The 22302-nt window shown below is 39.7% G+C and overlaps 1 protein-coding gene across 4 annotated transcripts in view; it reads left to right on the forward strand.

The window, feature by feature from the left end:
- LRCH1 (leucine rich repeats and calponin homology domain containing 1) overlaps window positions 1-22302 on the forward strand; it is a 213870-nt gene that overhangs the window by 83941 nt on the left and 107627 nt on the right. For all 4 annotated transcript variants that reach the window (XM_017862058.1, XM_017862061.1, XM_017862059.1 and 1 more), the window contains exon 2: window positions 16194-16338. In XM_017862058.1, coding sequence (XP_017717547.1) covers window positions 16194-16338 — 145 coding nt within the window. The remainder of the gene's footprint in view (window positions 1-16193; window positions 16339-22302) is intronic.

Here is a 22302-nt window from a genome sequence, read left to right on the forward strand (position 1 = left end):
CATTTTCCAGGGTGACATCACATGTGGTCACTATTTATATGCATCTCCCAAGCCCGCATTTTAGCCAAGACATTTCTCATGGGCTCCAGACCCACAATCTAGTGGTCATTATACTCTCTACTTGGTTGCTCTGTAGATCCCCTAAGTCAAGGCATGAAAGTCTAAACTGATCGTGACTGTCCTCTCCCATCATCACCTCCAAACCTGTTTCTTTTTCTGCATTTCTTTTGAGCAACTAGCACGTTTCCAGTCATTCATCCACATCAGAAACCCCCAGATGCCGCCAGCTCTTCCTTTCTCCTCACTTTCAATGTTTAAGGGAACACGAAGCTCTGCCAATTCTACTTCACAAATGTCTTGCCTGGCCATTCCTCCTTTCTGTGCCACCCATCTTCACCTTATTTCAGGCCTTCCTCATTTCTCACCTGGATCTTTGTAATCATGGCCTCTAGAGCTGGCTTCATGGATCCCTACTGACCATCAGTCCCATGTGCCTCAGGCATAATGCCAATCACAGTTCTCAAAGAGCTCTTCCCTTCCTCCCTTCCTCATCCAGGCTGTGCCTGGTAATCTGGAGTGAATTTTCCACTCCTTCCTGGCAGTCTTCCAAATACTTATCCAGCGACTCAGCTTACAGCTCAATGCCTCTTTGAAGCCTTTCTCAACCTTTGCAGAGTTGAGATCTAACTGTTCTGCTAAATGTAAATCTAACTCTTCATACATTTTCTCTTGTTTACCTGTCTCCCCACTCTCCTGTCAGAGTCTGAGTTACTTGAGGTTGTGAATTGAGTCTTATCCATGTCTGTCTCTAATATCTAGCATGGTATGTCTCATTTATAGCAAACATCCATAAATGATTGAGTGAGTGAGCGAACGTGTGGGTGGTTTTTCCTGGAGTGGGAAGGGTTGGGAAGGTACCACGTAGCCAGTGTGAGCCTCGCTTCAGCCTTTGTGACTTTCTGATGAGCACGCTTACAGGTAGTGACTTCTCTTGACCCTTACCAGTTAGATACGTGCTCTGGGACCAGAGCTGCAGAATATAAACCAGTAGTTTAAAAAAGTTATTATTCTCTCCATAAAGATTGGGATTTTTATAGGCAAAGGTAACAAGGCTGAACACAACCAAGTGAACCCAGTGAATTATATTTATTTCAGTGAGGCGTCTGTATGCACTGTGGCCATCCCAGAGGTCTTACTTTCAATTCATATCCACTAACTCAAGGGGGCTTTACAGCCACCCAGCACTCACACTGCCTTTCTCTTCTGCAGAGACTTTCGCACAGTCTGTTCACGACTTCATACTTTCTCCTGCACTTAAACCTTTAACATTTCTCTGTCCCTGCCTCTCAGCTAACTCGGCTTTCAGGCATTCAGAAAGAGCTACCCTGTGTACCTGCCACCACAGCTTCTCAGTTGTCTGCATTCGTTGGCTAGTCTCCCTTGCCGTGGAGGAAATGTTGGTGCGCCTGGGAAGGCCACACCCTCCACTTGAAAGATCCGGTCCCCTCCCACCTTTTTAAGAACATCACTCCATCAGTTTTCCCTTTCTCTTCTGAATCGTCAGTTTTCCACTGTCCACCAAGCTATTCCCCATCAACATACAAACATGCGGATTTCTTCCCCTCATACCATGCCCCTCTTCAGCTTCCATTCCATTTATCTGCTCTCTTTTACTTTGACTTGCCTAAACTCATAACTTATTCCTCTTTTTTCAGTCTCTCTTTGCAAAGTTTTTAAAGCTTTTAATTTTGGTAAAATATATACAACATCCAACTTACCATCTCACCCCTTTTTTTTTTTTTATTTTGAGATGAAGTCTCGCTTTGTCACCCAGGCTGGAGTGCAATGGCATGATCTCGGCTCACTGTAACCTCCGCCTCCTGGGTTCAAGTGATTCTTCTGCCTCAGCCTCGTGAGTAGTTGGAATTACAGGCATGTGCCACACGCCTGGCTAATTTTTTTTGTATTTTTGTAGAGACGGGGTTTCACCATTTTGGCCAGGCTGGTCTTGAACTCCTGACCTCAAGTGATCCACCGCCTCAGTCTCCCAAAGTGCCAGGATTACAAGCGTGAGCCACTGCGCCTGGCCCATCTCAACCATTCTTAAGTGTGCAATTCAGTAATGTCAGGTACATTCACATTATTGAGCCACCAATCTGCAGAATGTTTTCATCTTGCAAAACTGAAATTCTGTACCCATTAAACATTAACCCCTCATTTTTCCCTCCTCCAAGCCCCTGGCAACCACCTTTATACCTTCTATCTCTGTGAATTTGACTACTCTGGGTAATCTTCCATTCTCTCCTGAACCCTTCATTAGGCTTTTGCTCCTACATTCCCCCTCCACTGCTTTTCTCAGGGTCACCTGTGGCCTCCACTTGCTGGATTTGACAGTCATTTCTCAGTCGTTGGCTGATCTGACCTGGCAGCAGCCATAGGCACAGTGGAGCACTCCCTCCTCCTTGAAACACTGTCTTCACTTGGTTTCCAGGGACCTTGTTGGCCTGTGTTTTCCTCCTTCCTCACAGACCACTCCCTCTTAGTCTTCTTCTTCTTCTTGCCTCTAAAGGTTGGGATGTCCCAGGGCTGACTGCATGGCCCTCTTCTCTAATCTTCACTCACTCCACTTTAGAGTATTCTTGCCATGCCATTTATACTCTTAACAGTTCCCAAAATTTGTCCCCAAGCTCCAGCTATGAACACTTCCTTACCTGCATATCTAATAGGTATCTCAACATTTGCATCTCCAGAGTGACTCTTGACCTGCCCCACAATATCTGCTATAGGCTTCCACATCTGAGGATGGCAACTCCATTCTTCCATTTTCTGAGGCCAAAATTGGGAGTCCTAATTGACCACTGTTTTTCTCTCAAACCTCCATCCAATCAGCAAATACGGTTGGCTTTACTTTCAAAAGATACAACCTGAATGTGACCACTTCTTGTCACTTCCACTCTGCCACTCAGGTCTAACCGCCTTCTTACATTGCTTGGGTTGTCACCTCCTCCCTGGCCTCCCTGTCTGCCCTAGATTCCAAACACAAATCTAGCGAGAAGAGCCTGTGAAAATGTGAGCCACCCTCTACTCCAAGCCGTCCAATGGCCAGGAAATGGCAGACTTTTACAGTGGCCGAAAGCACTATGTGATTGCCTACTCCATGACTTCATTGGCCTCTCTTTCTGATTTTCTCACCCTTGTTCCCTCGCTGGAGTCACACAGCCTTCCCTGGTGTCCCTGCAGTATGCCACCCTGCTGCTACCTTAGGGCTTTTCTGCTCGCTGTCCGCCTGGGGAGAGACTCAGCCCTCAAGGATCCTGTGCCTTCCTCTCTTCTTTCCGTCAGCTCTGCACTCAGACGTCACCTTGGTTGCGAATTCTTCCCTGGCCACCCTGTTTAAAGATGCCACGCCTCTCCCGCACTTCCTAGTTCTTTTTTCTTCTTTATTTTTCTTTCTAGCACTTACCACCCTGTAACATGGCATGCATTTTACTTGTCATCTGTGTTTGTGTCACCCCACTGGAGGGTGAGTTCTGGAGAGCAGGAGTTCTTCGCCAGTGTTGGCTGGGTTCGCCCACTGCTTAGAACTATTGCTGGCGCATAGTAGGTACACAACAAGTATTCCTTGAATGACTATAGAGAAGAGGCTTTCACAAAACAGAAAAGTGTAATTGCCCACTTCAGCCTCCTAAACTATAGGCTTTGTTTGAAATTGCAAGTTCTTATTTTATCCGAAAGAGAGCAAAGCTGAGTTAAATATTGCTCCAAACGATATCTGGTTTCCAAGAAGGACATATAGATGAAATTGTAATTTAGGTTGCTGTGGACATGTTAATACATATAAAATATTTATGACAACTATAGTATTTGTATTACATACAAGAAAATTACTATGGATTTGCAAATCGATTCATATAAAATTTATTTTCTTATGGGACATTAAATATATTACAGTAGCTTTGAATTTTCTGAATTATATTTACTTAAAAATGTCACTGGCAATATCTTTGAGGGTTACTTTTTTTGGATAAAACTTGTGGCAGTGATTCCTCCTTTGACTTCTTCAGCAATATGTTAAAACTGGCACGGAACCTTTGAATAGCTTTTGAATTTTTACCTCATTTGAAATTAAACAGTTACTGATGTAATTAATACCATATGGTATAAATTTTGAATTCTGCATGATTTCTTCTTCAAAATGATGCCTATTGCCTTCATTCTACTTTATGTTTAACGTAAGTATTTGAAAAACCTGAGTAGTGGTTATCTTGCTTAGTGGAACTATAATTTACTTCACGTAAAAAGGAGGATTCATTTCTTTATCTTGGAGGTCTTTAAAAATATACTGATACATTCCCATCCCAAATTAGCAAGTCTCCTAGAGGGACAATAATTTTATCTTTGCTAACTGAAGATCTTACATGGCCTCATGCCTAAGATTATTTACTACACATAGTATTAAAATTAAAAAAAGTTTGATATGCCACTAAAAGGCTTTTTTAAATAGGAGACATCTAATCAATCACATATGTGAACGTGTTGCGTATACTACAAAACCTCTAGATCCTCTTTACCTTTGCAAGGGGCGTGGGTAGTTTTGGCTTTCCTTATATTTTTATTTGTTATTTGTGAAGTATTTAATAAAAGAAAATCTAAGAAATTGAGGATTAACAGAATTAATAGACTGTTAACTGAAGTGTAATAGACTGTTTCACGGTATATTTGACTTCAAAAGCTTCCAGCAAAGATAAAAATCCTGGAAAAAAACCTTTCTGGTTTGGTCATTTTTATATAAAAGGCTTTCTTGTTTCCAGCAACGAACATTTCTTTTATGGTTGAGAGTTTCAATATTTATGTAATTAGCAGCTCAGAGCAGTGCCTTGTTTCATTCTTGAGTCTAATCCTGAAATGATGGTAACATACCAGCAAAGCAGCAGCCGTAGAGTCCACGGAGCCTTCTTCTCTGCCTTTTTTCTGTCTCCCTGTAGAGAGAAGTCCACTCTCTCCTCTGGTCCCAGGGTAGTGTAAATTTGGGCATGCAGAAGGTCAATGTTCCTTAGCATCCTTGGGATTCATTTTCTTTGCATCTCCCAGATTACTCACCTTGCGGCAGTTGTCAGATCTCTTAACTAGTAACTAGTTTTCTTCGAATTATGGTACCACAGAGACTATCTGTGGGCTGGCTGGTAAGAGACTGTTACCAGCTGCTCAGCTTTAGTCAGGCAACAAGGTATTTGTTACACTGCAAATACTTAATCATGTGATTTAGCAAAGGGCCATTTGAGCTCTAAAGCCTCACAATGGAAAGTTTCTGAGACCTCTGCCCTCCCTCTCACACCCCAGAGAATCCCTAGTCTCCTGCCTTCCTCTCATGCTATCTGCATGACTGCTGCTAGCCTGCTCAGCCAGGAAGATGGTCCACCACAGACCCCTGTTCGCTGCCCAGGGTCTCAGGACCCCTGTCCTGAGCAGAGTCCCAAGCAGTGTTGTACTTGCCAGGAAGCTCTTTGGGCTCTTCTTCTGCACCCTTGGGGAACCGTGTCCCTGCAGTAATCTGTACTCATGTTTATTCCCACACTTCTCTCTAGAATTTAAGTCATGAGCTGTGTGTCTCCCTTTCTGTACTCGGAGAGTGTCAGATGAGACCTGGTGTCCTAGTTATATTTCATTTTTCAACTGTCATTTGTTGAACTCCAGACACTGCTAACTGCTTTGCATGCATCATTTCACGTCTTCTTCCTAATGTTTACAAGGTGCAAATGAACCAAACACATACAACTGGCACTGTGATGAGTGAGGGAATAGATACATTGATCATTGAATGGAGCTAGAGAGAACTGTTAGGTAAGTTGAGCACTAATTTAGTGGAAAGAGAAACCTTCAAACTAACTTACAGATGTTTCACTTATTGTACAGAAGTATTATTTATTTGTTTGTGTCTCATGGAACCCAGTAATAGCTATCATAATAATGATAGTGGTTATTCTTAGAGTGCTTCATTCTGTGGCAGGCACTGCTCTAAGGGCTTTATATGTATCATCCCATTCAATCCTTTCACTAATTCAATGAAGCCAGGATTATTAATGTCCTCATATTATAGATGCAGAAATTGAGGCATAGAGAAATTAAATAATTACTTCCAAGTTCATGCAGCTAAGTGGTGGGACCAGAATTTGAACTCAAGCTGTCTGACCTGAGGACCTGGAACCAGGCTGGGTTTCCAGCAAGAAAGGACTGTGCCCATCTTGGGCTGGGTGGAAACATGATGCTGAAGACATAGGCTCTTTGTTCTGGAGAAAATATTAGGGACCCGGTCAGAGCTCACTTACTTTTAGTAATAAATATTCAATTCAATGAATATTTGTTAAGCTTTTACTGTACAACAATGAACAAAGATCCTAATCTTCATGGAGCTTACATTCTAGGAGGAGAAAAGAGAAAATTCACATCTGTCTACATGACTAAATTGCATTGCTATATTAGAAGGTTATTTATGTGCTAAGATAAAAAGAAAATGTAGAACAGAGGAAGAAGTTTAAGATGGTCACGAAAGAAGTTTTAAGGAGGTGATCAGGGAGGACCTCGTGGTTCACATTGGAGAATGGTTGATCACATTTCTGTTGTTTGACCTGACTTCTTTGTTGATCTCTTAAGAGATGCAGGCTGAGATCTTTACTCACTCAAAACTTGTAAGGAACTGCTTAATATTTCTGCCCATTTAACCCTGGAAGCATCGGGTTGTTTTGTCTGCAGAGACAGGGGTGAGTCAGCCCATGGGTTCTGCTTTATTGGCTGGGTAGCACTCCCTTACTGCAGGGCAGTTCTGAATGTGTGCCCCATGGGTGCTGAGTCATGGGGATGGGTGGGGTGTCTAGAGGAGTGGGAAGTGAAGGTCAGACACCAAGGACGTTTCAGAGCTGAGACAGGAATTTCAGGATGGATAGAAAGATGTAGCTGAGATTCTTCTAGAGAGACCCTTGCCTGCCTAGGTGAAGATAGGGATGGATTGTCCAAGGAGGGCAGATGACCCTAGATCTTACCTCTACCAAGGACTATCTCCACCAAGGCAGTGGTCCTAGGAAGAGCAGCAAGAGGGTGGAGATAACAGAGCAGCCCCCTCAGTACTGGGAAAACAGCAGGTTCCATGCACTTTTGTGGTGGGCCAGGGCTTTAGACGAATAAGTGACAGATTCACCTTTTAACCAGTTATTGAGACATCATGATGTGTGCTAAGATTCTGAAATTAGATTTCCACGATAACATGTTTATGGTGTCATTTGGTCTTCCTCTGTGGAACTGGTATGGATTTCGACTTTCAAGATGAGATCTTCTCTTCGGACCATGAAACAAGATGTTGCAAATGAGGTTCCCAGCTGTCCTGGTCTGTCAGCACGGCTGCTTGATGGTTCTCAGCACGGCTGCTCGATGGCTGTGGTGGCTGATAACTCAGGATGTTGTTGCTGGAGAGTGGGGAACTCGTCCAGATCCTCCTGAGACACCACTTTCCTTTTTCATACAAAAACAACACTGTCCTTCCAATCGTGCTGACTGCACACCAGATTCCATTGACTGTTTCTCTACCCTACCCTGCTTATTTTTATTCATCTGGCTACTTTATTTTAGGGATTTGCAAAGCTTATCTTGGCAGCGGTGACTCTTATTGTTTTATTTCTGGCTGTTCGGCTTTCATGTGAATGCTTCCATTAAGAGGTGGACGTGGGGAGGACGTGGTTCTGGGGTTCCGGTTTGCTGCCTAGGTATGTTTGCACAGATAGAGCTGTGGCGGCCCAGCTCCGCGCTGCAGAGCCAGACCCAGGCTGGGATTCCAGCAGGAAAGGACAATGCCCATCATGGGTTGGATGGAGGATATGTGGCACTAAAGACATGTGCTCTTCTTTCTGGAGAAAATATTAGGGACCTGGCCAGAGGTCACTTACTTTTAGTACAGAGCTATAGAATCTTTTTGATGCCTGGTGACCAGGCACCTGAAATGGGTCAGTCATTTTTTTGTCTGTTTTACAAGCTATACCCATATGAACAACTGATGTTGCCTGTATGCAGTTCTATGAGGCAGAATCAGTAGATTCAAGACAGGACTTTGGTGTCACACAAAACTGGATTAGTTCTTGGCTCTGCCACTGACTGACTCTGTGTCCTTGGGCAAGTTACCTAACCTCTCTGGTGTTTAGTGCCTGCATGTGATTAGGAATCGTAACAGCACCTGCCTCACTAGGTTGTGATGAGGATTACATGAGGAAGAAAACCCCACAAATTTTCTGTAATCATGGACAACTCAAAATATGCAAAACTCCATATTCCAAGTCAGATTCTTGTTGCTCTGATTGTATCAGAAACTAACTGAGGAGTTCAGAGTAAGAATCTAACCTAGCAATGCTTAATTCCGGATTGGCTAAGATTTTCTTTCCCAAATTAGGTTATTTCTCAGGTACTAGCCTGGTATCCAAACCACACCCTTTCTGGGAACTACCTCTGCTCTTAGGACAGCAACATCTGTGGAGGCTTGGTTTAGGTAGAGAAAGCAGAAGTAGGTTGTGTCATCTGTTCACCTGGCTTTCCCATAGCACACTGGGAATCAGCTGGACATCTCAAGAATCCTCATGTCCAAGTTTCTGGCTATGAACCCCAGGCTTTCAGATGTTAAAAAAACTCTCCAAATGATTGCAGTGTGCCAACAAGATTGAGAAACAATACACGCATATTTTGTTTAGGGAAATAGCTCATAAGTCGATTCACTAACACCTCTATACAAGCATATTGATAATAGAATTAGAGCAATAAATAACAAAGACAAACACAAATTCTTTATCAGCATGTATCTCTAGCTTTTAAAAGCTTACTTGTCTTTCTGTCACTCAGACCCTACCACCTTTCACAGCCCCTTGCCCATTTGCCCCCTCTTATTTGGTTGCCGTTGAAGACAAAGATACTAATTGCCTTTTTAACATTTTCCTGTTATCTATGAGTTCTTATTCTTTCTGTCTTTCCTGAGTGGGAGAACCTTCATTACTCACACTTTGATGTATCTGTCATTGTTAGTGGTGCTTCTGGCATGGCTCTGCCCTTTCAAAGGCAGAGTTAGGAATGCTCATATCTCTGTGAACCATGAACGGACTGCCCTCTCATGTCTTTAATTCAACTAAGTCCTAGATTCATTCCTTCCTTTCTCTCTTTTTCTCTCCTCTTTAAAGAGGGACCAGACGTTTTATTTCTTGGTTATCAGGACAGAAAAAATTTTGAACATGTATGTATATCTTTCACTCCCACTATTTGTAAAGAGATTATCTATTCTGGATTATCAGAGTCAAAACATCTTGATCCAGACTCCACTTCCCTTCTAGGTGTCTTCCCCATGGTGGGTTCTCAAAGACACAAGATGATTTCCATATCAGCCTAAGCAAAGCATCAAAAAGCAAACATGCCCTTTTTTTTTTGCACCCTCTTCCTCTCTTCTGTTAACAAAGTTGAGGATTAAATGATACTCAGAGAAAAAGCAAGTCATATATTTGGAAGCCTATTCATCAAAATAGTGTTTATGTAAGGTTAATACAATCAGCAATTCAAGCCAAGCTTCATGTTGTTACTTCTTGAGTTAAGCCCATCAGCCGACCTATTTTTTTCAGTACTTTCCTTTTTCATCCGTGATTTTCATCACTTTCTTACCTTCCGGGCTTATACGAAGACCATGTTGACTTTATTGTGGTTGAATTTTGGGCACATAAAAGTGCAGTGAAGATTTAATTGCTGTATCCTCCTGATAATAAAGCTGGTCTTGCTTGGCATTATTCCATGGAGAAAGAGTGGTCTTGTGTGGGGAGCTCTGTCCATCTTTGGCGTTGGTCACATAAGTGACAGAAGCTTTCAGAGCCTTAGTTTTGTCATCTTTAGGTTGGTGGGGCTACTGCTGCTGCATGGAGTGGTTTAAATGAGGTGCCAGATGTGAAGCTCCAGTGTCGGGCTTGAATTGGTCAATGCATGACAGACTTTGCCAACTGTCATTCATCTACCTTCTCCCAAATGCCTAGCTCTTTATTTGTACCATTTTTAAAGCGCAATTAGGGCATCCTGCCTTATGTTTCATTCTGGTTTGCCTCATCTTACTTTTCAAAATTTAAACTCCTTGAAAGTAGGCCTGAAGTGGTTTTCCATTTCCGTAGATACTCCATCCTTAGTGTACATTGAGGATGCATACCTAATTCAGCACGGAGTGAATGAATCTAAACAAAGAAAAAAGGAAAGCTTTTGTTTTTCTGTTTTTCTGTTTTGTTGTAACTTGGGCAATGCTGATCTGGGGAACTGTTTTTGTATAGCCAGTGAAAGTGTCTAAGCTGTGTGTAGATTTTATAATATAGTTTCATCCTTGTTAATGTAGAAATTGTAACACAAACCCAAGACAACAGGGGACCCATTGCATAGGTGAACTGTCACTAACTCGGTGGACAGTTGTTCTGCCTGTTTGTCCAGCATTGTAGGCCTGGGCATGGCAGAAGCCCACTGTTACCTCATAACTTTATGAATGTGTAATGTGTAGCCTGGCTCCTTTCAGAAAGGAATCCTAAAAAAGTACATATAGAATAGCATAATTAAAAACAAGATTTAAAAGAGATCAGACACAACTTAAAATAATGGGAAAATATAGGCTGTATCAGGTAAACCTCCTTTTCCTTTCAGCTAGCAGGACTAATCTCATCCCTTGAGAGGCTCTCACCAGCCCTTAGCACAGCGGCTTCTGGGATACAGTCAGACAGCCAGAGAAGAAATTACTTGGAAGAAAAAATGCCAGAGTTTCCCCTCAAAACTGGAGATTATGGAGGAAAAGATAAGAAGAGGAGAGAGCAAATATAATCTGCATTGTAAATAGTAATGAAAATACCAGACCGATACGCTAATTAGTGCAGTATTCTAGCACATTTTTAGCAAATGGTTATTAATGATGCCATTAGTAAGTTTAGCCCAGAATTGAATATTAGCTGAATTTGTAAGTCATTTTGTAACTTACTTGTCTTACCATTACATTTTTCCCAAGTTTGAAAACAGAACACTTTTAAAATTCAGATTATATGATGGAATATATATTCTACAGTGAAATGTGAAATTTATTAACATAATATGCCAATATTTAATTACAGTATTGGTGGGTTTGTATTTTGTAGCTTCTTGTGATATTTAACTGCTGCTAATAATTATGATGATGAAACAAAATTTCTTGGATTTTGAATATTTTTGACTTAAAATATTTGAATTCAGAATAAATTTGACTTATTCACATAAATCTTAGCTCTGAAAAGAATGTTAGAACTCATTTAGTTTTATATACTTCAATATTACCTATTCAGAAACAGAGGCCTAGAAAATTGAGCAACTTTCTCAAACATTTCAGGTGGTTGTAGATTTAGAACTAGTCTTCTGCTCTCAGGTTAGAGTGGTTTCTATTATTAATTTTATGCCTCGTTGTCCTTTAAAAGGTTCGTAGCTATGTGACAGTATTTCTACAAAAATACTATTTTCTTCTTGCTTAAAGAAACATTAGTGACACTGAAATCACAGAAACACTCTCATTACCTGAAGTAGTTCTTGGAATATTCTACACGCATATATTCTATATCTTTTTCATTCAATTAGATAGTATAGTTCTAGCCATTCTCAGGAAAGGTAAAGTTTGGAATGTAAACTGGACCCTCAGTGGAACTTCCTTTGAGTTGAACCTGAAGGAAACGATAACATACAAGTTTCCTGGGCAAATTTCCAGCCGTGTAGCACATCAAGATCACTACGGCTAGTAAAGTGTTTCAAAAAGAAAGAACTCAAGTGACTTCTGGAATTCTTTTCTATTTAGATTCTAAACATTCGTGAAAGGAGGCTTGCTTCAATATTTTCCTTAATTTAATATGAGGAAATTCACAGTTTGCTCTGGCCTCTTAATTCTTTTTAAGTGAAACGAAATTCTTTGTGCAGAGAAAGAATAAGAATGCTGATGGGCGAATGAGACAGAGATATGTATACACACATACACACAATTACATATGTTATATTGTGTATATATTACATATCACAATCAAATAAGCAATGCAGTGATATTTCTAAAGACACAGAAGTATCTACAGTGAGAAGTCTTCCTCCCATTCACTCCTGTCTGCCTAGCCAGAGATCCTTTCTCCAGAAACAACCACTTTAAACAGTTTCTTGTGTAGCTTTCCGGACGTAATCTACTTATATTTAAATAATTATGTAAATATTCATTAAAACCCAGAAACACTATATGCACTGTCCTGCAACTGTTTTTTTTTTTTAAACATTTAGAATCTATTTTGAAGTTTGTTTTGTATCAGCACATATAGAGCTGCCTCATTCATTTTTGTGGCTGCATAGTATTAGTATTCCATTATGGAATATAATGTTTAATATTACATTCCATCACACAAAATAGAATTAATATTATATTAATATCAATTGATTTAATTTTAGCATATTTGTGATGTTTGTTAATGGTATATTAATACTTAACCAGTCCTGTATTTTATTTGCTTTCCATCTTTTGCTCTTTGAAAGCATACTGGCCAGGCGTGGTGGCTCACGCCTGTAATCCCAGCACTTTGGGAGGCCAAGATGGGCAGATCACCTGAGGTCTAGGGTTTAAGACCAGCCTGGCCAACATGGTGAAACCCCATCTGTACTAAAAATACAAAAATTAGCTGGACGTGGTGGTGTATGCCTATAATCCCAGCTACTCAGGAGGCTAAGGCAGGAGAATTTCTTGAACTCAGAAGGCAGAGGCTGTAGTGAGCTGAGATCACACCACTGCATGCCAGCCTGGGTGACAGAATGAGACTCTATCTCAAAAAAAAAAAAAAGAAAGAAAAAAAAGGAACCAGGCTAAAAAAAAGGTCATTTGCATATGTATAAGAATATCTGTAGATAAGAAAGACTGCTAGGTTAAAGTGTATGTGCATTTGTAATATTTACAGATATTACTGAAAAATGTCCTTCGTTCACATCACCATGGCCTCAGTATTACAATGTGTTTATCAGATTTTTTTATATTCACCATTCTAATAGATGAAAAATACTATCCCATGTAGTTGTAATTTGTGTCACTCTAATTTGAGTGTGGTTGATCCTTTTTTCATATGCTTAAGAGCCGTTCGTGTATCATTTTCTGTGAGCCATCTGTTCATATCTATTTTTCTTTTCTTGTTTACGATTTGTCTTATTTCTGTCAACTGTAGAAACTCTTTCTGTATATAAAAAATTTGCCTATTGGGTTTATGAATTGTAGAACTTTCCATCCTGCCCTATTCCTTGATTGTCATAAATGTTTATGGTGAAGATTTTGATTTAAAATGCCATACTTTTGTGTGTGTGTTGAATTTGGCACTCTCACTTTATACTATTCATACAAAGCCTTCCCCATTCTGAGATCATAAACACAACCCATGCTGTCCTGGTGCTGTTACGGCTTTTCACAGATCTCTCATTCCTCTAGACTTCATTGAGATAAAAGGTACGAGATAGGTAGTCACCTTTTTTGTTGTTGTTGTTCATATTAGATGGCTATTCAGTTTTCTCAAACTACTGGTCTTGTGTCTTTTCCCTGCCGATTTGAAATGCCACCTTTATTACATACTTCGGTGGTCCCCAACCTTTTTGGCACCAGGGACCAGTTTTGTGGAAGACAATTTTTCCCCAGACCGGAGTGGGGATGGTTTCGGGATAACTCAAGTGCATTACTTTATTGTGCACTTTATTTCTGTTATTACTACATTGTAATATATAATGAAATAATTATATTACACCATAATATAGAATCAGCGGCAGCCCTGACCTTGTTTTCCTGCTCTAGACGGTCCCATCTGAGGGGCATGGGAGATAGTGACAGATCATCAGGCATTAGATGCTAACAAGGAGCACGCAACCTAGGTCTCTTGCATGCACAGTTCACAGTAGGGTTCGTGCTCCTATGAGAATCAATGCCCGAGATGATCTGACAGGAGGCAGACCTCAGGCGGTAATGTGAGCAGTGGGGAGCGGCTGTAAATACATATGAAGTTTCACTTGCCAGCCTGATGCTCACCTTCTGCTGTGCAGACCTCTACCAGTCAGGTCCATGGCCTTGATTTCCATATGTATGTCTCTTGACCCATTTCCCATCTTAGTAATTCATGCCATTGACCTTCCCATCTATCCACCACATTGCTTTATGATGTGTTTTTAATATCCAGGAGAGCTCATCCTCTCAGGGCTCTTCTTTGTTGAGAAATACTTTACTATTTTCACATTATTTTACCGTGAGATCTTTAGAATCAACTTGTGTAATAACCCCAAAAAATTTTTTTAAATTCTGGAAGTATTTTTTTTGTTTAAATTGGAAGTGCCTTAAATTATACAGATATAATTGAGATAATTGTCATCACCTTTTAAAATTTTGCCTTAGTAGCATTTTAAAGTTTTTGTCGTATAAATTTTGCATATTCCCTAAGATTTGCTGGGGATTTTGCCCTTTTGCTATTATCATAAATTGTATGTCTTCTTTTGTGTCATTTTGCTGGTGTGTGTAAAATATATAAAATATCCCTTAATAAGGTTGTTTAAAAATAAATATTGTACTCTACCAAATGCCTTTTACATATCCTTGAAGATAATCATACTATTTTACTTTGGTCTGTTTATAAGGTGAATTGTTTTGATAGTATGAGATCTTTGTATTCCCTATGCTCCCATAAAAAAGGATGATTTCATGTCCTTTGCAGGGACATGGATGAAGCTGGAAACCATCATTCTCAAAATTATTCCTTAAAAGTTTGTTAGAATTGTCCCTCTGAAGCTAACTAGTCCTGATTTTGCTTATTTGTGTATTTATTTATTGGAGGGAAGGTGGCTCTTTAACATCTATTTAATCTGTGATATTGACATATTTACATTTTCTGTGTTTTCTTTGGCTAAGGTATGGTTCCTTAAGTATATGTTACGTATTTACTGATAATCTTCAGTTACTGTTTGAGTCCCTCCTGATACAGGGTGAGGTTATCTACTATTGTTGAGTTGTTTTCAAAAGTGGTGGTTCTTTCCTAATATTCTATGTTTTATGGAATTTGACAGTCATGTCTCTCATTCATTTTGATATTAAGATATTAAAGACTATTTAGATGTTAAGATATTAAGGACTATTGCATAATTTTATCATTGGGATGGTAATACTGTAGGCCATACTGTATGGTTACACTGTTCTGGGGACTATGATTGCTTTCTTTGGTACATTTGCCCAGTGGTGTCCAGTTTTACTGCTGATTATGCTTCATAGAATCAGTTCTTTTTTTTTTTTTTTTTTTTGAGACGGAGTCTCGCTCTGTCGCCCAGGCTGGAGTGCAGTGGCCGGATCTCAGCTCACTGCAAGCTCCGCCTCCCGGGTTCCCGCCATTCTCCTGCCTCAGCCTCCGGAGTAGCTGGGACTACAGGCGCCCGCCACCGCGCCCGGCTAGTTTTTTGTATTTTTTTAGTAGAGACGGGGTTTCACCGTATTAGCCAGGATGAGAATCAGTTCTTAATAGACACAATTTATCTCAGTCTTATAAGCTCTCAGTAATTCTCGTGAATAAAATACTTGGTTATTGTCTGTTATGTGTTCATTTATAAAGGATGTAAAAGACATGTTCCTACAAAAATTAGCCAGGTGTGGTGGTGCATGTCTGTAGTCCCAGCTGCTCGGGAGGCTGAGGTGGGAGGATCACCTGAGCCCGGGAGGTTGAGATTGCAGTGAGCTGAAATCATGCTACTGCAGTCCAGTACAGGCAACCAAGTGAGATCCTCTCAAAAAAAAAAAGCAAACTTGAATTAATAATTTTGGTAAATATATATGTATTCCGATATGTTAAAGGATAGCATTTTCCATACTTGTCTGGTAGAATGAGTTGTAAATAAAATAATTTTTAGATACAGTAAAAGTTCTTTAGAGAGCTAAAAGTTTTAGTGGTATTTTGCTTTTCCAAATCCCACATGTTCCAGAATTTGGCAAGGAAATAGAAAAGGAAATAGAAATCACAATGCTGTAGTAACAGAGGTGCAAAAAAAAAAAAATGATAATGTTGGTCAAAATGTATAATGTTAAGAAAAACTGTGGTTAATACAAGTATATTGATTTTGTTCAAATTTTATTGAGAACATACTCTCTCTTTTTCTTATAGATTTATCTAAGAACAGACTGGTTGAAGTTCCAATGGAATTGTGCCATTTTATATCACTGGAAATTCTTAATCTGTATCACAACTGTATCAGAGTCATTCCTGAAGCCATCGTTAATCTCCAGATGCTGACTTACCTGAACTTGAGGTAGGTTAAACATAAAAGGTGTAATCAAATTCAGTGAAAGAAATAAACAACTTATGCTTTCATTTCTATCCATTTTTTTCCTTCTTTGCAATTCTTGATTTTCCTTTGATGTAGATCCCACAAAGATGTTTTAAGTAATAACTTTTCTAAAAATTTGTAATGTTGTTAATACTGCTTTTGGTGCAAGACTTCCCTGAATGTCAATATGACAAGGTTTTTTTTTTTTAAAAAAAATGATTTATATCATTTATTCTCTTTGTCTACTTGGTATTTGTAAGGTTGTAATTGTGTTGTCTTCAAGTATTCATGTAGATTTTGGAGGAGGAAGTATAAAGGAAGTGAAAAAGAGTTTGGTTGTTGGGACAGACAAGGATCAAAAAAAAAAAAAAAGAGAGAAAGCCTGGGTGAACTTTGGCAATTATTGATAACATTGGGCTTTGCTACCTAGTACTAATTGAGCCCATTCACTTTAAGCCTTCTTAAGAAAGTTGAGGAGCACTGAACAACTCTAGCCAGATATAAAGTTTGCTATCTATCTTTCCATCCCACTAACTTAGGTCAGTGTTTGCTGAGCATGGTTTAGTAATGTGCATTAATTGATTATGTACAACATGGTATTATGTATTAATGCCCCTGAGTAGCTCTGATGTTAAGAAAATCGGTTATTTCAAGGCCTTGGTTTTAGACTTTGCAGCTAGGTGCTCTGGTCAAATTCTAAATCCTTTCCCCATATCTGGGATGTCAGGAGAGGGAGAGAAGCTGTTCTATCAAATCTATCTTTACTGTGAATACAAGATCCCCAATTGCAAGCCTGAATGTAGCCTTTTCTCATGTCAGTTGTGTCATGTTGGTGTGAAAGGGGAGCAAGGCTTGTGTTGAGTAACAGATATACCTGACATCAAAGTTCAGAGAGTTCAACGAACCAGGTATAATGTCAGTGGTTTTTTAGTTTTGATTTAGTTTTGATTTTTGTTTTAATTTAGTTGGCTACCGAAAATTACTGGTTTTCTCTTGTTTTCCTTGCAGTCAAAAATGAGTTTCTGGCCGGGTGTGGTGGCTCCTGCCTGTAATCCCAGCACTTTGGGAGGCTGAGACGGGTGGATCACCTGAGGTCAGGAGTTTGAGACCAGCCTGGCCAACATGGTGGAACCACGTCTCTACTAAAAATACAAAATTAGCTGGACATGGTGGTGCATGCCTGTAGTCCCAACTATTCAGGAGGCTGAGGCAGGAGAATCGCTTGAACCTGGGAGATGGAGGTTGCAGTGAGCAGAGATCGTGCTATTGCACTCCAGCCTGGGAGACAAGAGCAAAACTCCATGTCAAAAAAAAAAAAATAAAATAAAATAAAGAGTTTCCGTTGCATTTCTGTAGAAGTGCTTTTTTTTTTTTTGAGATGGAGTCTCACTCTGTCACCCAGGCTGGAGTGCAGTGGTGTGATCTTGGCTCACTGCAAGCTCCGCGTCCTAGGTTCACACCATTCTCCTGCCTCAGCCTACCAAGTAGCTGGGACTACAGGTGCCTGCCACCACGTCTGCTAATTTTTTGTATTTTTAGTAGAGACAGAGTTTCACCGTGTTGGCCAGGATGGTCTCAATCTCCTGATCTCATGATCTGCCTGCCTCGGCCTCCCAAAGTGCTGGGATTACAGACGTGAGCCACCGTGCCTGGCCAAGTGCATTTGTTTTTTTATCAGAGTTGAAAAAAATCCTAGCAGTTTTTTAAGTAGCCTTAACTTCTTTTTGGTTAATAAGGTGTAGGTTACTGTTAGGATCGTCTGGAGGCTCATGTATCTAATCTTCACTTCTGCAGATTTCTGACTTATCTGACCATTTTGAATTTTCTTGCTGTTTCTGACTTAGTAGGGTGTTAATAACCTTGGAATTTCCTGGTGCAGCAAGCATAGGTGTCTATAGAATTTGGATCAGTATCTCCCTAAGACATCTGTACTCTAATTCCAACATATACAGGGGAAAGCATGTGCAGTTTACTTACCTACTCCTGTCCTGCTGTGACATTTTCACTGCTAGTAGTCCTGGATGCAGTAAGTCTATATATTTAACTTTGCATTGTTGTATTTAGTCCATGTTCATTGAGAAACTTTTGGGTATAGATGACATTTTACTTTTACGATGATAGGGATTTTAAAATGCTAATCATACCAGATAATGTAATCTTAAAATGTATATTGTATTTTTAGAACATTAGTAAAATGGTTTTGGTTTCCATGTCACACCTAATTGAGAATAGATTATTGCTGTCTTCAAATGGGTAGGAAGTATACATTGGAGTATGGATCTGAGGATGTTTTAAGGCAAAGATGGAGAATTCATTGAAACTGATGATGGCTGAAGAGGACTATGTGGTATGTTATAAGCAGTGTTTTGTGATGAATTCCTGGTAATGGAAAGGAAAAAGAATATAGAAAGAGGCTGTTAAGCATCTAACTCTTTAAATATTGTTTTCAGTCTGTAATTTTTAGCTTCATGGTTGCATCTGTTTTCTCCCACATAACGTGGGTCATTCTGTTTTTGTTCTGTTTTTCTTTGTCCACTTCTGCTACTTTTAATAATACCATGTCTGAGACCTGTTCTCCCATATTGAATCATGTACTCTTTGAAGGAATTTGACAAATAGAGAAAATATGAGAAAAAGCTTACCTCTTAGAGGTATTGTATAAAGATATAAGAAAAATGTGTGGCTATCCTCTAAACTTTTTGAAAGCCAGATACTATATATACATACATACACACACACGCACACACACACGCACGCACACACACATAAAATTATTTTTAAAACTTCCTATAAAATTTTTTACTTGAGTATAAATGTACAACATAAAGTAGTAGGCTGGGTGCGGTGGCTTACCCCTGTAATCCCAGCACTTTGGGAGGCCGAGGCAGGCAGATCCCTTGAGCCCAGGAGTTCAAGACCAGCCTGGGCAACATGTTGAAACCCATCTCTACTAAAACAAAAATACAAAAATTAGCCAGGCGTGCTGGCGTGTCTGCCTGTAGTCCCAGCTACTCGGGAGGCTGAGGTGAGAGGGTCTGGGAGGTTGAAGCTACAGTGAGCCATGATTGTGCTACTGCATTCCAGCCTGGGCAACAGAATGAGACCTTATCTCGAAATAAATAAATAAATAAATAAAATAAAATAAAAATATGAATGAGAATAATCTTTAAAGTAATCAGGAAGCTGGTCCTCTTGTGTTATTCAATTACAAGGCCTTTAATTCCTATTTGATTACTGGGTGTAGTTGAAACATGTCTTCTAGGAATTGGACCCTTGAAATTGAGATATTTATCAGTTTGGGAGTGATTTGATGTTGAAGGCGATATAGCGTTTGCCTAAAAGATTTATTAGTATCTGAAACAGTGACTGCCACATTTGTTTACTTCCAAATACATAATTGTATCTGTGTGAGTTCTTCCTGTCCACAGACTGCCACCACACTCCCAGCCATCCCCAAGCCTGGTAAGCAGGAGGAACTCAGAATATCATGCCTGTGTGTGATCACGACGTGATGTCTCCTCCACAACAACCAGGGTTAGCCACTGTGGCCTTTTCATGTCTTTTCTGCTCCTCCTGGATATTATTAAGTTAGCAAAATAAAATGTGTATTTGTTGGGTATGGTGAAGGGACGTAGTGGACTTCGTTGACTTTTGGCCTTTGGGGAGAGACTGCCAATCCCCTCACTTGAAAAGTACGCAGAGACTTAGGATGCTGTAAACACACTGCTTTGTAGAAGAGCTAATCTAGTGTTTTTTTCTGCAGTAGTTATGAATGGGATAGCATGCCAAAGAACAAAACTTATATATCCAAGAAAGAAATATATAATCAATGCAGGACATTATCATTAATTTTGATGTATGGGGAAGTCGGTGTGAATTTCTTAAAATTAAATAAACTGTAAATTACTTTTGAGCTCACACTTAAGGTAGACGATATCAAGTATAGTATGATCTGAAAGAGCTTTAACAAATAGGCAAGTTTGTCTGATTTTATAAACAAGTACCCTAAAATACTTTCTTTTCTGTAGCACTTAAAAATTTTCCTCTTATATCTATTAACTGAGAAGAAAGACTTGTTAGATAAAATAGTGCAAAGAAGCTGCTTTTCAAATTTTCACAGATTTTGTCTGTCTATACTTAAAATCAACATGATCTCACTCTATTTAGATTTTTTTCTCCTCTCAATAAATTACATGTAGAAATTCCTAATTTTGTATATTCCAAAGTAGGAGAAATGCCATATGAAGCTACTTTGAATTCATAGGAACCATTCAAAATTGATTACACCTCTGGAGTATATTGTGTATTTCAGCAGAGGAAATAGCCATAAATATTTGATGGTGATAGTGATGGTGATGATAATGATGATGACGATGATGGTGGTGGTGGTGGTGGTGGTGGTGGTGATGATATGTCACTGCCTAACCAGCTTTTTGGCTAATAGGTTGTCTTTAAATGTCAAAAGGCCGCTTGGTGCCAACAACCTCTAGTCCTAAACTAGAGATAAATTTAGTTAGCACATGAAAAAAATCCTTACTGTGAAGTGCAGTTAAAAACACTTACATATTTTTCACATTTTCTCACGTGATAGAAATGTTATGTTTGTGGAAAATATTAATTTATTGCTGTTTATGTAGCCTGTGTTTGAAGGATCTGGGCTTTTAATCTTTGCCTCTTGGTGTTCACAACAAAAGGTTATGTTAGTTTAGTATATGTGCCACTGTGTCTTTTCCTGTTATAAAGTGTCTTAATCCAAGAAATGTGGCCAAGAACAATAAAAATGATTAAGCAAGACTTGTTCCTATAGAGGAACCAACACTTTGAACCTGAATTACACAGGAAAGCCTCACAAAGTTAAAAATCTATTTTAAGATGCTGGAGAGGTTGTTGTTGATGAGCCTCATGAAGAAAATGTACCGTAGGAAAATAAAATAACCCAGACTAGCAAAACTCTTGGCAATAGTAGGAGTGTTATGAATCTAAGAATAGGGACCTTGGTTAAAAAGTCTCATCTCACGGGTAGCGGCTGCCAAGAAATGAAAGTTTTGTATAGTATTTGATCATATTGCTTCCAGAACTCTCGGTGAGTGCTGTTACTTTTCTAGGGTGAAATACACCCAGCTAGGCCTGCTATATTCATTAGAAGTCCCAACCTCTCCCCACCTACTAGGAGTGGGTTCTGAAGCATTGCCTGTAAAGAACAGGGCGGTCTCTTGAACAAAATATTATCACACCATAAAAGGAATCTGTTTTGGCTGCTTTCTCTGCAGCCTGGCATTCTTTTTGGCTGCTGAACAATGTGCAGAAAGAGCCAGCTTCCTGATGGTCCTATAACCAGTATCCCCACATTCCTTTGGGAGTCACACTGAGGAGTCATCTTGGATTGGGACAAGCGTCTTGCATGCTAGGGTTGCCTTAGAAAACACAAACTTTGTATTTTTTTGTTGTGAACTAAAAATTAAATTTAACTACATTTCTTCTTACTTGTAGAAGAAATGTCTTCTCTCCCTGCACTGACAATTCTAAAGAAAGTCTCAATTGTAGGATGGTGTTTCTTCTCTCTAAAAAAATGAAAAAAATTGATGGTGTTTTTCTAAACTGGAAAGGAGGAGGAATTTTGTTCCATTCAATACAAATGTGTATCCCACATTCTTTCATGAAGATCTTACCTTATTCAAAGGGAAAATGAGAAAACTTTAGTGTATATATTCATGTATATTTTCGAGCTGGTCTTTGGTAGCCAGGTTTTGTTTTGTGAAAAGACAGCTCAGCAGAAAGACACCAAAACACAATGAACTGAATTGGAGTTTGAAAGTGAACTGAACTGGAGTTTGAAAGTGAACTGACGGCCAGGCGCGGTGGCTCAAGCCTGTAATCCCAGCACTTTGGGAGGCCGAGACGGGCGGATTACGAGGTCAGGAGATCGAGACCATCCTGGCTAATACG

This window comes from Rhinopithecus bieti, unplaced genomic scaffold (genome assembly GCF_001698545.2).
Source record: "Rhinopithecus bieti isolate Rb0 unplaced genomic scaffold, ASM169854v2 scaffold_61533, whole genome shotgun sequence".
Lineage (NCBI taxonomy): Eukaryota > Metazoa > Chordata > Mammalia > Primates > Cercopithecidae > Rhinopithecus > Rhinopithecus bieti.